At 48.4% G+C, this 19,586-nt stretch overlaps 1 protein-coding gene across 4 annotated transcripts in view; it reads left to right on the top strand.

The window, feature by feature from the left end:
• Positions 1-19,586, top strand: part of CCDC88A (coiled-coil domain containing 88A) — a 346,834-nt gene that overhangs the window by 122,564 nt on the left and 204,684 nt on the right. For all 4 annotated transcript variants that reach the window (XM_065400915.1, XM_065400912.1, XM_065400913.1 and 1 more), the window contains exon 7: positions 1,152-1,292. In XM_065400915.1, the coding sequence (XP_065256987.1) occupies positions 1,152-1,292 (141 nt within the window). The remainder of the gene's footprint in view (positions 1-1,151; positions 1,293-19,586) is intronic.

The following is a 19,586-nucleotide window of genomic DNA, read 5'->3' as shown; positions in this document are numbered from 1 at the left end:
ACATACCATACCCATCCTTTTCTTATTGCAACTATGCTCACCTTGTGAATAAGGCACTTAACCTGGTACAAGAAGAAAACAAGCAGTCAGGCTGTACTTTAACTTCAAACTCAACATAGCCAGGAAGAAGAATGAATTGATTTTATTACGTCATCTTGAGGTCACTCTTAAGTGTAGATCTCCCACATGGCAGCATGGTGCAGCATCTATCATGCCCCAGGCTACCAGGGTTGTATTTTACCACTTTTGTTGTTCCATTTTTATGTTGCTGAAATGAAATACTGGTGGATGTTAATATTGATTGATTAATCTTTCATTTTAAAATAGGGATGTTAGATAACTTATTCATAGGGTTCTTTTATGCTGTTCACAAAGATGTGGCTTCTTAAATCAAATCTTTTGTATGAGACTAGAAATGTTTGCTTTCTTGTGACTGGATACTCTACTCATCACTGGATGGTGCCTCTTCCTGGTGGTTCTGGGGATTAGCTCTGCGAGGCCGACGCCCCTTTCTGCAATTGCACTCTGTCTTTCCGTCTCACTCTTTCAGTCTGCAGCCACTCTCTCGCTCCAGGAGCTGCTGCCGCTTCTTCATGATTTGGCCCTCTGGCCAGGTCACTATGGTCCTCCCCTTCCAGGGTATCAAAGTCTTTTATGAAAAGGCTCAGGCAGTCTTCCTATACCCTGACCAGCTGGTGCCACTTCCCCAGTGGCTGGTAAGAGAACCTGGGCCCACCCTCTATTCCAGGTTCCAGCTCAGGGACCCTCTAATCAGCAGCCAAGGTCTGTTCCTTCCTAGACCTGCTGCCTCTTTCCCTGAGCCTTTCCTACCTGTCTGGCTCCCCCCACCTCAGGTTTGCCAGCCTCCCAACTCCCTCCTAATATTTTAGCTGTAGTTGCTGCTAGGCCTAATTGACCTGCTTTCCAGGTTTTCATTGTGGGTAAAGAAACTATTCCATCAAATACAACTTAACATATTTTTTATTGTCAGACATTTTCTAATGTATTAGAACCCACAGAGGATAAATTGAGTTGGGAGACCAGAGCTAAGAGGAGTTTTCCCAATTATTCCTCTTGTTATACTTCTTTTGCATTCTTATAATTAAATAGCGCATAAAGGTTGTTTTCACAATTATTTCTTTCTCTTATAGGTAACTCATAATCAGGAAAATGTGTTTGATCTGCAGTGGATGGATGTCAGCATTCTGTCACAAGAATATATCGAGCCTCTCTTGAAAAATATGGCATTACATTTAAAAAGACTTATAGATGAAAGAGATGAACATTCTGAGGTATGTATGTGCTTAATTATTTAAAAATAAAAAGTATAAGAAAGCACCTTTTTAAAATTAAACAGTTTGGAATTTTTGAAAATAGATAATATACGTTCTTTGAATGTTATCAGTTGGCAGCATGGCTTGAAATAAGACGACTTCTTCAAATTGTTCCTTATGTCAATTCCATGTTAGGTGTGTGCGTGCCCACGTGCATGGTCAATGGAAATTTTTCCTCTAGTGGTATCTGTAGGGCCAGCTCTGGAGCCCCATGCTTATGTGCCAGTATGTTGGGCGCCATCGGCCCTGCGCCATCTCAGCTCCTTCTTTCTGTTAGTGATGGTGTTGGAATGTTCCTTGCTTTCACAAGCCCCATAGTGATTTCTTTTGCTTGGACTCTTTTGAGTTTTTCTTGTACGTAGTTATTGTAGTTTTAGTATTATAGTTAGTAGTCATTAGTAGCGGAGTCCCGTTGGGGACATAGCCCCAGGGATGGGGGGCTATGCCAAGCCACTTAGTGTGCAGAAACTGTACAGATGCAGCACTCTAAAAAAAGCACCTCAATGAGAGGCGTACAGCTTTCTGCGCCGTGGCTACAGCGCTGCTGTGCCAGCGTAGACACCGTGGTGATTACAGCGCTGCAATTGGCCTCTGGGAAGTGTCCTCTCTGGCCATCAGTTTGAACTCTACTGCCCTGCCCTCAGGTGACCAACCGTCAGCCCCACCCCGTACATTCCTTTGCAAATTTGAAAATCCCCTTCTTGTTTGCTCGGTGATGTGTGCAATGGTCTCAGTGCATCTTTTCAGGTGGTCATGTCTGCTCCACGCACCAGGCAATCCCCTGCTTGGAGCAATGCCGAGCTGCTGGACCTCATTGGTATTTGGGGAGAGGAGGCAGTGCAGTCACAGCTGCACTCCAGCCGTCGGAATTTTAATACCTATGGACAGATTTCTAGATGCATGATAGAAAGGGGCCATGACTGGGACACATTGCAGTGCAGGGTCAAAGTGAAGGAGCTGCGGAACGCCTACCACAAGGTGTGGGAGGCAAACTACCGCTCCGGTGCTGCGCCCACGAGCTGCCGGTTGTACAAAGAGTTGGACGCGATACTCGATGGTGACCTGACATCCACTCCAAAGTCCCCTGTGGATACTTCGTTGGCTTCATTGCCAGTCGAGAGTGGACTGAGCCAGGAGGAGATAATCTTGGATGAAGAGGGGGAGGGGGACCCAGAGGCAGAGGATAACTCGGAGGCCAGATATGCATGGAGTCAGGAGCTCTTTTCTACCCTGGAGGAGCCTAGCCAGTCACAGCAGTCGAATATTGGTGAAGCGCAAACAGGAGAGGAGGCCCCTGGTAAGTGGATCTGATTTGGAGAATTGCTGAAGCAAGTTGTTGGGGGCAGGAAGGTTGCAGAAAGCAGGCTTGTCTCCCACCTCATGCCTAGTTTGAGCGGCAGAACAGGCTGTTGATAGACTCCCTCACTTCATGGGAATCTCCCTCAGAGATCTCCAGGAAATTCTCATGGAGATACTGGGCAATCCGCTGCCGCAGGTTCCTCGGCAGAGCTGCTTTGTTTCTTGCCCCATTAACGGTAACTTTCCCGAGCCACCGTGCCATCACCATAGCTGCACACAAGCTAGCAGCATAGGGGCCTGGGCGGAAGCCGCAGTCTTGGAGAAGACCCTCCCTTGATGCCCTGCTCACCCTCAGCAGCGAGATATCTTCCATAATGATCATCTGCTGTGGAAAGTGTGGGGACAGGAATGATTATCAGACCCCCCCTACGGTGCTGTCTCTCCCCAGCTGCCCAAGAGCCACATGCCCAGTGTACAGCAGGGTCCGGGAACAGTGATTTACCCTGCCCCTGCAGCTACTCACCATTTTGGGGGTCTTGTGGCTTATGTGTGCTTGCCTGGGGTCAGCCAGGTAGTGTCAGGTATGTGAATACTGGCTATGTTTCAAACCACTGAAACAGTGTTGTCTGTGTGGCAAACAATACTGCTTCTGTAAAATGTTGCATTTAAACTTCACAGAGATGACCTTGGGAGGACAGCCTCCCTTGTCGGCGGCAGAACGGTTGCGAAGAATTAGAAAGCGTCCAAGAAGAACTAAGGAGGACTTTATGCATGAGATTATGATGCACTCCGCCACAGAGAAAAAGGAATTGAAGGAGTGGTGGGACACTGAGAAGAGGGACCGAAAGGAGAACGCGGCACACCAGAAAGAAGCCACGGAGCGGCTCTTAACAGTTATGGAGCGCCAAGCGGACACGCTCCAGGTGATACTAGCTCTTCAAACCGAGCAGCTCCGTGTCTGCCCTCCCCTGCAGCCACTGTCGCAAAATTCTTTCCCATGCACACCCTTCACACCGCCAACAAACTCTTATCAACCTCCTGGCTCCACTCTCTACCCTCAGCATTCCACTCCTCCCTCCTCACAGTCCAGCAGTGTGAACTCCCAATACCCACTGCACTCAACACCCTCCATCTGCAGTTTGGCCCTGCTGAAGTACAGCACCCGCTGCATCGTACTCCAAAGGAGAAGGTTGGTTATGATCCCTGGACATACACAAATCTGTAGCCATGCCAGGACCTCTCCTCCTCTTGAGATCTTCCATTCCCACATTCCTTCCATTCCCCCATCCCTGCCCATGAATTTTTTCAGTTCACTCTCTCCTCTGGTTGTTGTCTTTCAATAAAAGAATTGTATTTGTTTGAAAGCAATCTTTATTAAGTGAAAGCAAAAAGACCACTGCAAAGCAACATACATACAGCTATGTTAAGGCCCCTTCTTGCCTCATGTGCACCAATCACCTCCTAGCATTACAAGCACTGCAATCCCGAGCATAGCAATAAATATTAGTGGCTTTCAGCTTCAAATTGCTGCCTCAAAGCATCCCTGATCCTTATGGCCCCGCTAATAGCCCCGGTCTCCGGCTGTTCAAACTCAGCCTCCTGGCGCTGAGCCTCTGTGGTCCAGCCCTGAGTGAAGCTTTCACCCTTCCCTTCACAAATATTATGGAGTGTACAGCATGCGGCTATAAGCATAGGAATATTATTATCGGTCATGTCCAGCTTCCCATACAGGCATCGCCAGCGGGCTTTTAAACGGCCGAATGCACACTCCACAGTCATTCTGCACTTGCTCAGCCTGTTGTTGAACCGCTATTTGCTACTCTCAAGTTGCCCCATGGATGGCTTCATGAGCCATGGCATTAAGGGGTAGGCGGGGTCTCCCAGGATCACAATGGGCATTTCTACTTCCCCTACAGTGATCTTCTGGTCTGGGAAGAAAATCCCTGCTTGCAGCTTCTTGAACAGGCCAGTGTTCCAAAAGATGTATATGTCATGCACCTTTCCGGACCAGCCAAAGTTAATGTCTATGAAATGCCCACGGTTATCCGAAAGTGCCTGGAGAACCATTGAGAAATACCCCTTGTGATTAATGTACTCGGTGGTTAGGTAGTCTGGTGCCAGAATTGGAATGTGCGTACCATCGATTGCCCCTCCACAGTTAGGGAAGCTCATATATGCAAAGCCATCCACAATGTCACGCACGTTGCCCAGAGTCACGGTCTTTCGGAGCAGGATGCGATTACTGAGCCTGCACACTTGCATCAACACAAGTCCAATGGTCGACTTTCCCACTCCGAACTGGTTAGCGACCGATCGGTAGCAGTCTGAAGTAGCCAGCTTCCACTGTGCAATCGCCACACGCTTCTCCAACGGCAGGGCAGCTCTCATTCTCGTGTCCTTGCGCCTCAGGGCTGGTGTGAGCTCATCACACAGTCCCATGAATGTGGCTTTCTTTTCAGTGGGATTGATCACTGTGCATTCAGTTAAGCACATATGTAGGGCTTTGCAGGATTGGAGCTCTAGATAGTAAACTCTTTAAGGTAGGGGCCATATCTTATTTTGATACAGAGCCTAGAGTAATGGGGCTCCAATCTTGATTGGGAACCTCAGGCACTAGCACAATACTATTAACAAAAACAACAAAAAATAAAGCTTTTGCAATCATAACACCTTTCATCTGAAGATCTTAAATTGTTTTACAATATTAATTAATTTTACCCCAAATATCCTGGAGAGATAGGTAAGTATTAATACCCCATTTTACAGTTGAGGAAGAAGACAAAAGAGAGATTAAATGCAAGGTTTTTGTAAGTAGGAGCCTAAAGTTAGGCAGTTCTTGTGCACATATATTTTCCACTTTAGTTCCTTCACCTTAGGTGTGTGCGTGCCCTTTGCACTTGAGCTGGGGACTTGATTAGCCGTACCTCTGGGGATGACACATGCACCCTGTGTCCTGATGCCTCCATCAGAGGGCAAAAAGAGCAGGGCTGCCTCAGCCCCCTCACAGTTCCTTCTTACTGCCTGTGGCTACAAAGTCAAGCCTCACAGCTCACTGTTGTCAGCACTTATCAGCACTTATTTTGTACATATTTACACAGAGAGTTAATGCAGGACAAGACAGGATGTAATTCTACGGTGCAGTAGCCTGCCACACACTAAGGACATGTCTACACTACAAAGTTAAGTCAACTTAATTTCATAGAATCATAGAAGATTAGGGTTGGAAGAGACATCAGGAGGTCATCTAGTCCAACCCCCTGCTCAAAGCAGTACCAACACGAACTAAATCATCCCAGCCAGGGCTTTGTCAAGCTGGGCCTTAAAAACCTCTAAGGATGGAGATTGGAATGGGTTACCTAGGGAGGTGGTGCAGTGCTCCACCAGCCTCCTAGTAAAATAGTGTTTCCTAATATCCAACCTAGACCTTCCCCACTGCAACTTGAAACCATTGCTTCTTGTTCTGTCATCTGCCACCATTGAGAACAGCTGAGCTCCATCCTCTTTGGAATCTCCCTTCAGGTACTTGAAGGCTGCTATCAAATTCCGCCCCCCCCCCCCCACTCTTCTCTTCTGCAGACTAAACAAGCTCAGTTCTTCTTCGAGAGATGTCCCTGTGGGTGCTCCACTCCAGGTGTTGGTGCATCCCTGCGCCTTTGCTCGGAGATTTTTTTGCAGCAGTACTCATAGCGGCCACGCATGCTCAGAGGCTGCCCCCCGCTGTGAGTCTAGGTTGATAGTATGCATGCGTGGCCGGTCTCCTCAGTTCCTTCTCTACCGTCCCCGGCCTGAGACGGAGCTCAGCAGACTCGTTAGGAAATCCCTCACTCTTGCTACAATTACCCTTCTAGTAACTAGTTTGTTGTCAGTTCTTTGTTAGTGTAGTTAATTACCTCGTTTATCTGTTACCAAAAAAAAAAAACACAACTTTTTTTCTGTCAGCCGCAGCCGCTTCGGCCATGCCGGGCTCCACAGGCTTCAAGCGCTGTTCTACATGTAAGGAGGCTATCCCGCTATCAGATGGCCACTCAAAGTGTATAAAATATTTGGGGGAAGCCCACATTCCCCAAAAATGTGCCCACTGCTGTAAACTCAGTTCCAGGGCACAGAAGGACAGGGAGCTTAGACTTAAACTGCTCCTCCTGCAAAAGTCTATTGGGTCAGTTTCAGACCCAGGCGCTGAATCCGGCTCCGCTGTCCGCCACAGCCCCCCCGCCTCAAAAAAACTGAAAAAATCTACAAAGAAGGGACAGCCTTCTTCACCAAAGAAGGTTATGAGGCACAAGGTTTCTTCAGGCAGATCAACGGTCTCCCTGCCCGTGTTTCCTCGCCTCAGCAACTTTGATGAGCCGGGCTCCTCAGGAACCGCGCGAAAGCCGCCTGAGGCTGCGGCGGCGGCGCGAGGCTCCGGTTCCGAGGCATCAGGCTTTCAGTTGCCTGCCTCTATTATGGCACCGTTCTGCACCGCGACGGACGCGGTGTCGACATTTTACAACATGCCTGATCTCCTGCAGGCTGATGTTGCCCGCCCGGCTCCGACCGCGGCACCGACAACCGCGGAGCAGACTGACAGGGAGATCACAGGCAAAACCCCTGCTCAGAGGAATGTTCCCGCACGGCAACCTCCCCCTGCACAGCTTTCACCTCACGCAGGAGCCTCACCATTTCAATTTACTCAGACAGCAGATCTATTGGTATCACCTATCCTGCAGTCTCCCCTGATGAATTCCTGTTCTTCTCCAATGCCTGAGTCAGGATCTGAGCAGCCTTCCTCCAGTGAGGAGGAAACTGATCCACAGGGAGTTTTTTCTCCATATCAAGACTCCCACTCCCAGACCCCAGTCAATAGAGGTTATAAGAAAACTACCTCATCCTACTCTCAGGATCCTGCCTCCTGGGGGGTGAACCCCTGGATGGCACCACCTATGCCCTACCCACCACCATGGCAATATTGGACACCATGGGCATCGTACCCTCGAGAATACGTGCGCTATGGCAATTCGACCAGGCGCAACACCGGTCTAGCGCCACCACCTGACGAATCTGCCAGTGACACGAGACACCTGGCAGCACAGTCACACTTCCAGGATAAACCTAGCCCTGCTCCTATTCCAGCAGAGCCAGAGCTAACGCCTGAAAAAGCCTTACTTCCCCTTCCTCCAACACCATCGGATGACTACGCAAAATTCCAAGACCTCTTTAAAAGAGTTGCCAGTGACTTGAGAATTAACTTGGAGGTAGTCACTGAACAACAGCATGAGCTAACGGACATCCTACAGCCCTCTTCTTCCTCTAGGGTGGCATTACCAATCAACGTAGCCCTTTTAGAACCCGCTAAGTCCATCTGGCAGACTCCAGCTACAAGCCTACCTACCTGTAAACAAGCGGACAGGAAGTACTTTATCCCTCCAAAGGGTTCTGAATTCCTTTTTACCCACCCGGCACCAAACTCATTGGTAGTAGACGCCGCGAACCAAAGGGCCAAACAACAGTATTCCCGTTCCACCCCAGCCAACAAGAACAGCAAACGCTTGGACCTCTTTGGTCGTAAAGTATACGCATCCTCGACCCTACAATTTCGTATAGCTAGTTATACTGCAGTCCTTGCAAAATATGACTACAAAAACTATAATAAATTCATGGATTTTATTGACGACATTCCAGAACAGAAAAAACAACAATTCACAGCTCTGGTTTCCGAGGGACAAAGCATATCACGCACCACTCTTCAAGCGGCCCTCGATGTAGCCAACACTGCAGCAAGATCGACCGCCACAGCAGTAGTCATGCGACGGGGTTCATGGCTCTCCTCCTCTTTCTTTCCTCGAGAAGTTCAGAGCACCATTGAAGATCTTCCCTTTGACGGTGACAAACTTTTTGCTTCTACCACGAACGACGTGCTTCATTCAATGAAGGACTCAAGGGCAACCCTCCGGTCTTTAGGTCTCCAGACACCTATGACCAGAAGACGGCAATATAGATACCAACCGTACCAACGTCCACGCTATCCCACATTTACACAACATTCCCATAGACCACAGGAGCAACAACAACAACGTCAAAGACCAAGATTCCAGCGTCGTCGTCCCAATTCTGCAGGGGCGCCTCAACCCCCTCCAACTAATAGGCAGATTTGAAGCCTTGGTCGAGGGTTTAGAAAACAGCGTTCCCACTTCAGCCAACACACCTATCTTTGGACACCGCCTACGACCATTCTTCCACCAATGGAAGAACATTACCTCCGACAAGTGGGTCATAGAGGTAGTTACAATTGGATACGCCATCCCCTTCCTCTCCTTGCCTCCCACCCACCCACCCTCCCCGTCCCTCTTCAGGGACCCCTCTCACGAGCAGCTACTCCTCCAAGAAGTGCAACATCTTCTTCATCTGGGAGCAGTAGAAATCATGCCAGAACGACACAAAGGGAAGGGTTTTTACTCCCATTATTTCTTAACAGAAAAGAAAAATGGGGGATGGCGACCAATCCTCGACCTCAGGCAGCTCAACAAATTTGTCAAAAAGCAAAAGTTCAAGATGGTTACCCTCACCACCATAATCCCAGCGCTGGAGCAGGGCGATTGGTTTTCTGCCCTCGACCTACAAGACGCCTATTTCCATGTCACTATACATCCGGCCCACAGACGCTTCCTTCGATTTACCCTCGGCTCGACACATTTTCAATACAGGGTTCTCCCCTTTGGACTGTCCACAGCCCCCCGTGTCTTTTCCAAGCTCCTAGCCGTAGTCACTGCCTACCTCAGGAAACAAGGGGTCATCATATTCCCTTACCTCGACGATTGCCTCCTCAAAGCCTCAACGTTCGACGAAGCTCTCCGGTTCACGCGGCTCACCGTCGATCGTTTCCTATCTCTCGGCCTACAAATAAAAACAAATCCACATTACGCCCCACCCAGCACCTGCAGTTCATAGGAGCAGACCTCGACTCCCGGACGGGGTTGGCATCTCTCCCACCCGACCGCTTCAACTCCATAAGCCAACTGGCCACAAAAATTCGCAACAGTCCCCAGGTGACTGCCCGAGACGTGACCTAGTATTTGTAGGCAATGGCCTCGTGCACTTTTTTCGTCCAGAATGCACGCCTCTACATGAGGTGCTTCCAAGCGTGGTTGGCCACGGTTTACAGACGGAATGTGCACGCTCTAAACAAGACTCTCTCCCTACCTGTCCGAGTCAAAGATTCTCTAAACTGGTGGACAGTTCACTCCAACCTCTGCTCTGGAGTCCCTTTTCTTCAGCAGGCTCCATCACTCATCCTGACCACCGATGCATCTCTGACAGGCTGGGGTGCACACGTCTCACCACACAGTACAGGGGCTATGGTCGTCAACCGAGACCTCCCTGCACATAAATGTCCTAGAACTTCGAGCTATTCACAATGCGTGCTGTCACTTCCTGCCACTAATCAAGAATCATCACGTACGCATAATGACGGACAACATTGCATGCATGTTTTATGTAAACAGGCAGGGAGGAGCTCAATCCCATTCGCTGTGCACAGAGGCTATGAAGCTCTGGAATTGGTGCATTGCGAACAACATTTGGGTATCGGCTGCCTATCTTTCCGGAGTAATGAACACCACAGCGGACGAACTAAGCAGACGCTTCCCATGGGACTACGAGTGGGAGATAGACGAGAAAACCATTCACAACGTATTCAGCACTTGGGGTTACCCAACCATAGACCTTTTTGCAACTACAAAAAACAAGAAATGTCCCAATTTTTGCTCCAGACATTCCAAACATTCCCTGGGAGACGCATTCATGATCCCATGGCACCGAAACCTACTCTATGCGTTTCCCCCGATACTGGTTCTCAACAGGGTCCTGATAAAAATACGAACAGACCGGGCCAAGGTGATCCTAATTGCCCCGTCGTGGCCCAGACAACCGTGGTTTCCGTTCCTCACCAGAATGTCGATTCAACCACCAATCTCCTTGCCTCTCATTCCGAATCTCCTATCACAACAACACGGCCGCTTTCTCCACCCCAACCTGTCCATGCTTCATCTCAAAGCCTGGTTCCTACATGGTTTTCCCAAAGCGAACTAGATTGCTCTGAACAAGTTCAAAGGGTGCTCCTACATAGCAGAACACAATCTACTCGCACCATCTATCTACGAAAGTGGAAACGATTCACACATTGGTGTTCCGCTAAACAACTTTGTCCCACGTCGGTATCTCTTTCGCTCATACTTGACTATCTATTGGGCCTTAAGCAATCCGGCCTTTCTTTCAGCTCCATCAGGGTCCATTTAGCTGCTATTACAACTTTTCACGACAGAATTGATGACATGTCTGTCTTTGCTCATCCTATCACCAAGCGTTTCCTCAAGGGACTCCAAACCCTATACCCAGACATTAAACCACCTACCACCCCGTGGGACCTTCATCTAGTACTGTCTTGCCTAACTCAACAACCATTTGAACCCCTAGCCACTTGCTCCCTTTTACACCTCTCGATGAAAACAGCATTTCTAGTGGCAATTACCTCTGCCATACGGGCAGGAGAAATAGCAGCTCTTATGGCAGACCCACCATATACGCTATTTTTTAAAGACAAGGTTACCCTCAGATTACACCCCAAATTTCTTCCAAAGGTGCACTCGTCATTCCACATTAATGAGCCAATATACCTACCGACCTTTTTTCCGAAACCACACGCGAACTCGTTCGAAGCCTCAATGCATACACTAGATGCACGCAGGGCCTTGTCCTTCTATTTGGATAGAACCAAACCTTTTAGAAATTCTTCCAGACTTTTTGTCTCCATTGCAGAGCGCTCCAAAGGTACGCCTATTTCTACCCAGAGACTTTCGAACTGGATTTCTCAGTGCATCCGGTTGTGCTATCAGATGAAGAAAGTTACACCTCCAGACGGCATCAGAACACACTCCACTAGATCTCTGGCTGCCTCTGTAGCATTCTTACGCAAAGTTCCCCTGGCTGATATCTGTAAAGCAGCCACCTGGTCCTCTGAGCACACATTTGTTAAACACTATGCCCTTACTCAAGGCCCTCTATCTGACATACGTTTGGGCAGGGCTGTACTATCCACGGCGTTCCTATCAGATCCGAAGTCCCTATCTCCTTAAGATACACGGCTTTTAAGTCACCTGGAGTGGAGCACCCACAGGGACAGCTCTCGAAGAAGAAGAGGAGGTTACTCACCCTGTGCAGTAACTGACGTTCTTCGAGATGAGTGTCCCTGTGGGTGCTCCACTACCCACCCTCCTCCCCTCTACTTCGGAGTTGGGGGGCCTCCGTTGTAGAGAAGGAACTGAGGAGACCGGCCACGCATGCGTACTATCAACCTAGACTCACAGCGGGGGGCAGCCTCTGAGCATGCGTGGCCGCTATGAGTACTGCTGCAAAAAAATCTCCGAGCAAAGGCGCAGGGACGCACCAACACCTGGAGTGGAGCACCCACAGGGACACTCATCTCGAAGAACATCAGTTACTGCACAGGGTGAGTAACCTCCTCTTCCCTCAGCCTCTCCTCATAAGTCATGTGCCCCAGCCCCCTTGTCATTTTTGTTGCCCTCCGCTGGACTCTCTCCAATTTGTCCACATCCTTTCTGTAGTGGGGGGGGGCCCAAAACTGGACGCAGTACTCCAGATGTGGCCTCACCAGTGCCAAATAGAGGGGAATAATCACTTCCCTCAATCTGCTGGCAATGCTCCTACTAATGCAGCCCAATAATATGCTGTTAGCCTTCTTGACAACAAGGGCACACTGCTGACTCATATCCAGCTTCTCATCCACTGTAATCCCCAGGTCCTTTTCTGCAGAACTGCTGCTTAGCCAGTCAGTCCCCAGCCTGTAGCGGGGCATGGGATTCTTCCTTCCTAAGTACAGGACTCTGCACTTGTCGATGTTGAACCTCATCAGATTTCTTTTAGCCCAATCCTCCAATTTGTTTAGGTCACTCTGGACCCTATCCCTACCCTCCAGCATATCTACCTCTTACCCCAGCTTAATTTAAGTTGACATGTAACCGCTGCAGTAATTAAGTTGATCGGGCTTGCCCAAACCACGCTCATTGTCTTGGTGGAGTGCATCCTCACTAGCAGCGCTTGCATCGATGCAGAGAGCAGTGCACCATGGGTAGCTATCCCACAGTGCAACTAGCCTTAGGGGGTTTGGGGAAGGGCTTGCAATGCCTCGTGGGACCAAAACATTGTCTCAGGGTAGAATGGGAACATGGCTTCGACCTCCCATGATGCAGTTTCCTCCCTCCCTGTCTCCCTACCCTGATATCAGTGGCAAACAACCCATACTTTCTCATGCCTGTTTTCAAAAGCCTGGCTTAGCCATGTGTAAGTCATAGCTCAAGAAGTTATAGACCCTGCTCAGCTGTGCACTCTTGTTGTGAGCATTACAAACGCCTCACACCTTATCCTGCAGTATTTCCAGAGCTGAGACATGAGCTGCTGCACAGAACGTTGCGATGTCCTTCAAGCAGCCCTGTTGCAAGCCATAGAATGAAACAATTCCCAGTTGCTGCTAGCAGTTGCACAGCAGCTGAACACGGTGGAACTCCATTTCTGGTCCCGGGAAAAAAGCACTGACTGGTGGGATTGCATCATTATGTAGTTATGGGATGATGAACAATGGCTGCAGAACTTTCAAATGTGGAAGGCCACTTTCCAGGAACTCTGTGCAGAGCTTTCCCCAGCCCTGAAGCGCAGCAATACTAAAGCTGCTCTGAGAGCGGAGAAGTGAGCGATGATTGCTTTGTGGGAGCTAGCAATGCCGGACTGCTACTGGTCAGTGTGGAATCCATTTGGAGTTGGTAAATCCACTGTGGGAGCTGTTGTGATCCAAGTTTGCAGGGCCATTAATTAACTTCTGCTAAGTAGGGTAGTGACGCTGGGAAATGTGCAGGACATAGTGGATGGTTTTGCTGCAATGGGGTTCCCTAACTGCGGTGGGCAATATATGACATGCATATCCCTAACTTGGCACCAGACCACATAAACTGAAAGGGATACCTTTCAATGGTGTTGCAAGTGCTGATGGATCACAGGGAGCATTTCATGTACATCAACGTGGGATGGCCAAGAAAGGTGCATGACGTGCGCATCTTTAGGATCACAGGTCTGTTCATAAAGCTGCAATCAGGGACTTTCTTTCTAGATTGCAAAATAACCATTGATGATGTAGAAATGCCAATAGTGATCCTTGGAGACTCAGCTAATCCTTGCTCCCATGGCTCATGAAGCCATACACTGGCCACCTGGAGTAGTTCAACAGTAGGGTGAGCAAGTGCAGAATGGTGGTGGAATGTGCCTTTGGACATTTAAAGAGTCACTGGCGCAGTTGGCTTACTAGGTTAGACTTCAGTGAAAGCAATATCCCCATTGTTATCGCTGCCTGCTGTGGGCTCCATAATATCTGTGCGGTGAAGGGAGAGAAGTTTCCACAGGGATGTGGGGTAAGAAGACAGATAGGCTAGCAGCTAATTTTGAGCAGCCAGATACCAGGGCAATAAGAAGAGCCCAGAGCCCAGCAAGGAGCTCTGCCTCTCCGGGAGACTTTGAAAACCTGTTTCAGTAATGAGCCACAGTAATGTGTGCCACTTCCTGTGCCTTCCCATACCATCCCCTCCATTGCATCAGTTTCCCTGTACCTCCCCTTTCACCCACCAAATCCCCATGCTTAGAATAAAGAAAGAGTATTTCATTATTGAAACATTGAGTTTAATTGCACAAACAAAGGCACTGAAAGACCTGGAAAATAGTTTAACCTTGAGCAAACCGTGTGATAAAATTGGGAGGGGAAAAACCAAGTCAATTTGTCCGTGTAAGCACAGAAGTCTTGCCTATCAAAAGTCTTCGAATGACCGCCATTTGCTCTTAGTACCCTCCCCAGGTGTTGAGTGGAAGGGATACTGCACCCCCCCCCCCCCCACTTCCTGGACATTTCGTAGAGGGGGATTTTGGAATAGGGTGATGTTTGCAGGCCGTTCTGCAGGGCCTGCAGAGGGAGTCTAGCCTCAAGCTGTTTTTCTTAAAGCTCAATCAGATGCCTCAACATGTGTGATTGATCCTTCATAATCCTCAGCATCTCATCTTGCATGGCACGTTCATGCTCCTAGAATACTCTTGCTCTCCATGTCCATGTCCAGTTTTTCAGACAATGAAATCCTCCAGGCTCTTAGCTCCGAATCAGCTTTCCCAGAGGCATTCATTATCTCGTTGAACATGTCATCACCAGTGTTCCCTCTAATTTTTTACATCTATGTGTGGAATTAATTTTGTTATGTGCACCAATATCAAGGTGATGTGTGACACATCACCTTCATCTTGATGCACATAACAAAATTCATGTGGTGGGGGTGGGGCCGAGGGGTTCAGAGTGTGGGAGGGGACTCGGCTATGGCAAAGGGTTGGGATGTGGGAGGATGAGGGCTCTGGCTGAGGATGTGGGGGCTGGGGATGAGGGGGTTAGCGTGTGGGAGGGGGCTCAGGGTTGGGGCAGAGGGTGGGGTGCAGGGGCTGCAGTCTCTGGGGTGGGGCCAAGGATGAGAGGTTTGGGGTGCGGAAGGGGGCTCAGTGCTGGGGCAGAGGGTTGGGGGGGTGGGCTCTGGGGTGGGGACCAGGAATGAGGGGTTTGAGGTGCAGGCTGCCCCAGGGCTGCGGTGGGGAGAGATGACTCATCCCAGCCCTCTCTCGCCACAGCAGCTCAGGGCTGGAGGAGAGGCGCCTCTCTCCGGCAGTGACAGCTCGGGCGGGGCTGGGTTGGGCCAAGGGAGGGGCTCTTCTCCCTGGTAGCTCCGGCAGGCCTGGGCCGGGCTGAGGGAAGGGCTTTTCTCCCCTGGCCGAGTCAGGTCCATGCTGGAGCCGGCGGGGAGGGACGCCTCTCCCCCGGCTGTGGCAGGTCTCGCAAGGTTTAATAGGCAGCTGCGCAGCTTACAGGGAATTTAGGTCATCACACATTCTTTTTCTGTCTTCTAATCTGTGAAAGTCTCTCCGATGGTGTGGAGGATATGCTAAAGGCCAAGCTTTCTACTGTAAAGCATGCAAAGCACAAGGCAACCATTGTCAGTGCATACCCTTGTACAAAATTGCTATTTTAAAATCACACTCCTTATTACACTGAAGTGGAAGCCAGAACATAATCAGTATCCCTAGCTATTCAATAAATTGGTTTGCTGTTCCAGCCAAAGTGAGTATGGCCCAGTGGCATGGGCAACGGGCCTTGTGCTGCAACTTGTGGGCAACTCGTGTCGGGAGCACAGGTGGGCAGATGAGGAATGCCCCCTCCCCTTCACAATGTGGACGGTGCTTGGAGACTGGGGACCAGCGCTAAGCTTCCCAAACTGTGGTCTTTGTCCATGGTGGCTCCAGGGGGAATGGGGTTGTGGCCACGAGAGAACCTAGGAACACCCCTCCTCCCCTTAACACTGCTGCTAGCAGTTGCCCTGGGCTTGCAGATTCCAAGGTCAAGCAGATCCCTGCCATCCAAATCACAGGCATGTTAGGGAAAACGTGGTTGAGGTACCTGGAAATCACCTTGGGTGGGGGATCACATGATCTGTTTGCAGTACCAATCCCCAACTAAATCAAAATGTAATGAAAACTTCCACCATCTCCCCTAGGTGACCCTATGGGTTATCAGTCTCCTGAGGGTAACAGAGGTAGCAAGGGAGCAGATGCTGCAAGCAACTGGGTAAAGGCCTGGTCCTTATGCTGCTATGCTGTGTACCGGAATGATGCCAGCAGAATTAATACTGGAGTGGCATGGGAAAGTGTCCTACTGAGGTGGAAGACATAAGACAACCCTCCCCAGAAACCTTCTGCAAATGATAGCAGAGTATCTCCATGGAGAACATAGACAGTGTTTTCCGGGGGCACCCTCTGCGTAGTTGGAGCGGACACTGGGAAGCAGATACCCACTGCATCTCACTTTTTCTTCATATTAAACATAAAATATAAGAGCTTGTAACCCCTACAGTTTGACTGGAATTGCATACTCACCAGAGGAGCCTTCCCCTGCATCACACTCAGCCATTATGCTGTCTTGCGACCAGCTGGACTGCTCTTGGGTTAAAAATAGCTCCTGACTCTCGGGGAGAATGAATCCCCGGCTTGCCTGTCTCCCATTCTCCTCCTCTTCCTCATCCACAATGCCCTCCTTGTTGTTGCCTGAGGAGGCCCAGGACTCAGACTCCTGTGAGGTATCCACACTGCATTTGGGGGTAGTGGTAGGGTCGCCACTGAGAATCGCATGCAGCTCATTGTAGACGTGGCATGTCTGTGGTGCAGAACCAGAATGACTGTTTGTGTCCCCTGTCTTCTGGTACACTTGCCGAAGTTCTTTGATTTTCACACAGCACTGCTGTATGTCCCTGGAGTAGCTCTTTTCCACCATGCCCCCGCACAATCTTTTTGTAGATGTTGACGTTTCTATGGCTGGATCGGAGCTGTGCCTGCACAAACTATTCTCTCCACAGACCAATAAGATCCACCACCTCCTGTGTACTCCAGACTGGAGCGCGTTTGGGGCGTTGAGTCACCATGATCAGTTGGGCTCCCGAGCTTTCCATGTTGATCAAACAGGAAATGGGAATTAAAAAATTCCGAGGGCTTTAAAGGGGAGGGGCTGTTTCCTGTGTACCTGGCTGCTGTGCAGCAGAGTTGAAAATGATCACCAGAGTGGTCACAGCGGAGCATTGTGGGACACCTGCTGGTGGCCAATACAGTCGATTTACACAGTGCCGCGTCTATACTGCCTCTCTGTCGACCCATCAACATCGAATTAAGCGCTATGCCTCTTGCGGAGGTGGAGTAATTAAGTTGACATAACAGTCGAGTTAGGTTGGCAGAAGGGCCCTGGTAGTGTAGACACATACATTATTAGGTTGACGTAAGGCGGCTTCCGTCGACCTACGTTTGTAGTGTAGACCAGGTCTAAGTCAGTGGCTCTCAACCTTTCCAGGCTATTGTACCCTTTCAGGAGTCCGATTTGTCTTGCGTAGCCCCAAGTTACACGTCACTTAAAAACTACTTGTTTACAAAATCAGACATAAAAATTCAAAATGTCACAGCACACTATTATTGAAAAATTGCATACTTTCTCATACTATAAAATTATGAAATAGATCAATTGGAATATAAATTATATAGAGAGCAGTATAAACAAGTCACGTCTATGTGAAATTTTAGTTTATACTGACTTTACTAGTGTTTTTTATGTAGCCTGCTGTAAAACTAGGCATATATCTAGATGAGTTGATGTACCCCCGGAAGACCTCTGTGTACCCCCAAGGGTATCCTTACCTCTGGTTCAGAACCATTGGTCCAAGTCACCATGTGGACCCTGCTACCTCACTAAAAGTTTTGTAGTGCACTTTGACATACTGCTGCTTAGTGCCCATACAGCAACATAAAGTTTGTGTTTACGAACAATTAGACCATGGCAAACTGGGGTGTGAATCTACCCAGCAGTAACCTGCTGCAGTCTCACTGTCCATATGCACCCTGCTGACACATGTTAATAGTTCATTAACGCGCTCTGAACTAGTCCCATTTCAAAGAGGACTGTTAACACGCATCAACAGGGTGCACACAGACTGTTATACCATGGCAGACTACCGCAGTTTAGTTTCACACCCCATCTTGCCATGGTCTAATTGTTCCTCAAAGAACCCAGTACCATTATCTTCTGCACCGTCTCTAACGGTTCAGTTTCCGTTAGTACTAATGACTCCGGTACTGGTAATTTTGGTCGACGAGATCATCCCCATTGACTTCTTTGCAAGACCAGCACTAACAGGGTCATTACTGATGAAGCCTCCCACCTCGCAGTCAGTACCATCCTACCCAGTACCATATTGGTATTGTCTACACCTCCTATATAATAGCTAGAGACTTGATGGTTTTGTCCCTCCCTGACTCTCTACTCTTCTCTCATCTGAGTCAGGGAGCATCAGGGAAGATCTTACCCAAATACACACTTACAGACAATTCTTATTAACTAAACTAAAATTTATTAATTTTAGAGCTTTAGAGTTGCAAAGAGTTCTTTCAGAATTAGTCCATACGTTCAGTCCAATGTCCAATATCATGTTGATCCGTTGGGTGAAGAATAGTTGCTTTGAAGTAGAATTACCTATTTCCTATGTAACCAGGTAAGTGGTTGCATTAATTAGCATAAGGTAATTATCCATTAAGCAGGTCATAAACAGTTTACTACAGCCTTCAAAGAGAAATATAGACAATGACACTATTACACCCAAGTTTAATCTAAATGTTAATATTCCCTTTTGATCACTGAATCAATAGCTATAGTAATAGACAGGAACTATCTGTTTACATCAGTGGTGGGCAACCCGTGGGCCACAGGTTGCTCACCACTGATTTACATGGTTAACAACTAACAAGACATAAAAACACATACCATTAGTATTACATTTAATTCTCTAACAATACAGGTTTGCATTTCAAAACTCTAGTCTATTTAACATAGCTATGTTATCTATTTATAAGGAATAGCCCTAATTAGCATTTACATACTTCTCTAACATGTCTTTAAAGGTTGAATTTGGGTCATTTAGCCTGCAAGTTGCTTAAGCCTTTTTGGCCCAGTGTCACAGCTCCTAAATAAATAAACTGATTTTCAAAAGTGCTGAGAACCTTGCTGTTCTCAGTAAAGTCAATAGAAACTGTTGGGTAGTGAGCATTTTTGAGAATTGGCCTCTTACTTGGTACTTAAATATGAGACTAGAAGTCTAAATTTAAGCTTCTGTTTTTGAAAATCTTATTATGTGACTTGCCAAAAGACACATAGGAGGTCTGTGGCAGAGCCAGGAATTGAACCCAGTGTTCTTGATTCCAACTCGTTCTTTTACAAGACCATATTACTTTAGTTCTTGTATCATTTCAGTTTTTGACTTACTGTACCTATAAAAGTTAATTGTTACTTTTTGACAT

Source organism: Emys orbicularis, chromosome 3 (genome assembly GCF_028017835.1).
Source record: "Emys orbicularis isolate rEmyOrb1 chromosome 3, rEmyOrb1.hap1, whole genome shotgun sequence".
Classification (NCBI taxonomy): Eukaryota; Metazoa; Chordata; order Testudines; family Emydidae; genus Emys; species Emys orbicularis.
Note: the sequence above shows the minus strand (reverse complement) of the source record. Positions and strands in the feature narration are given on the sequence as shown.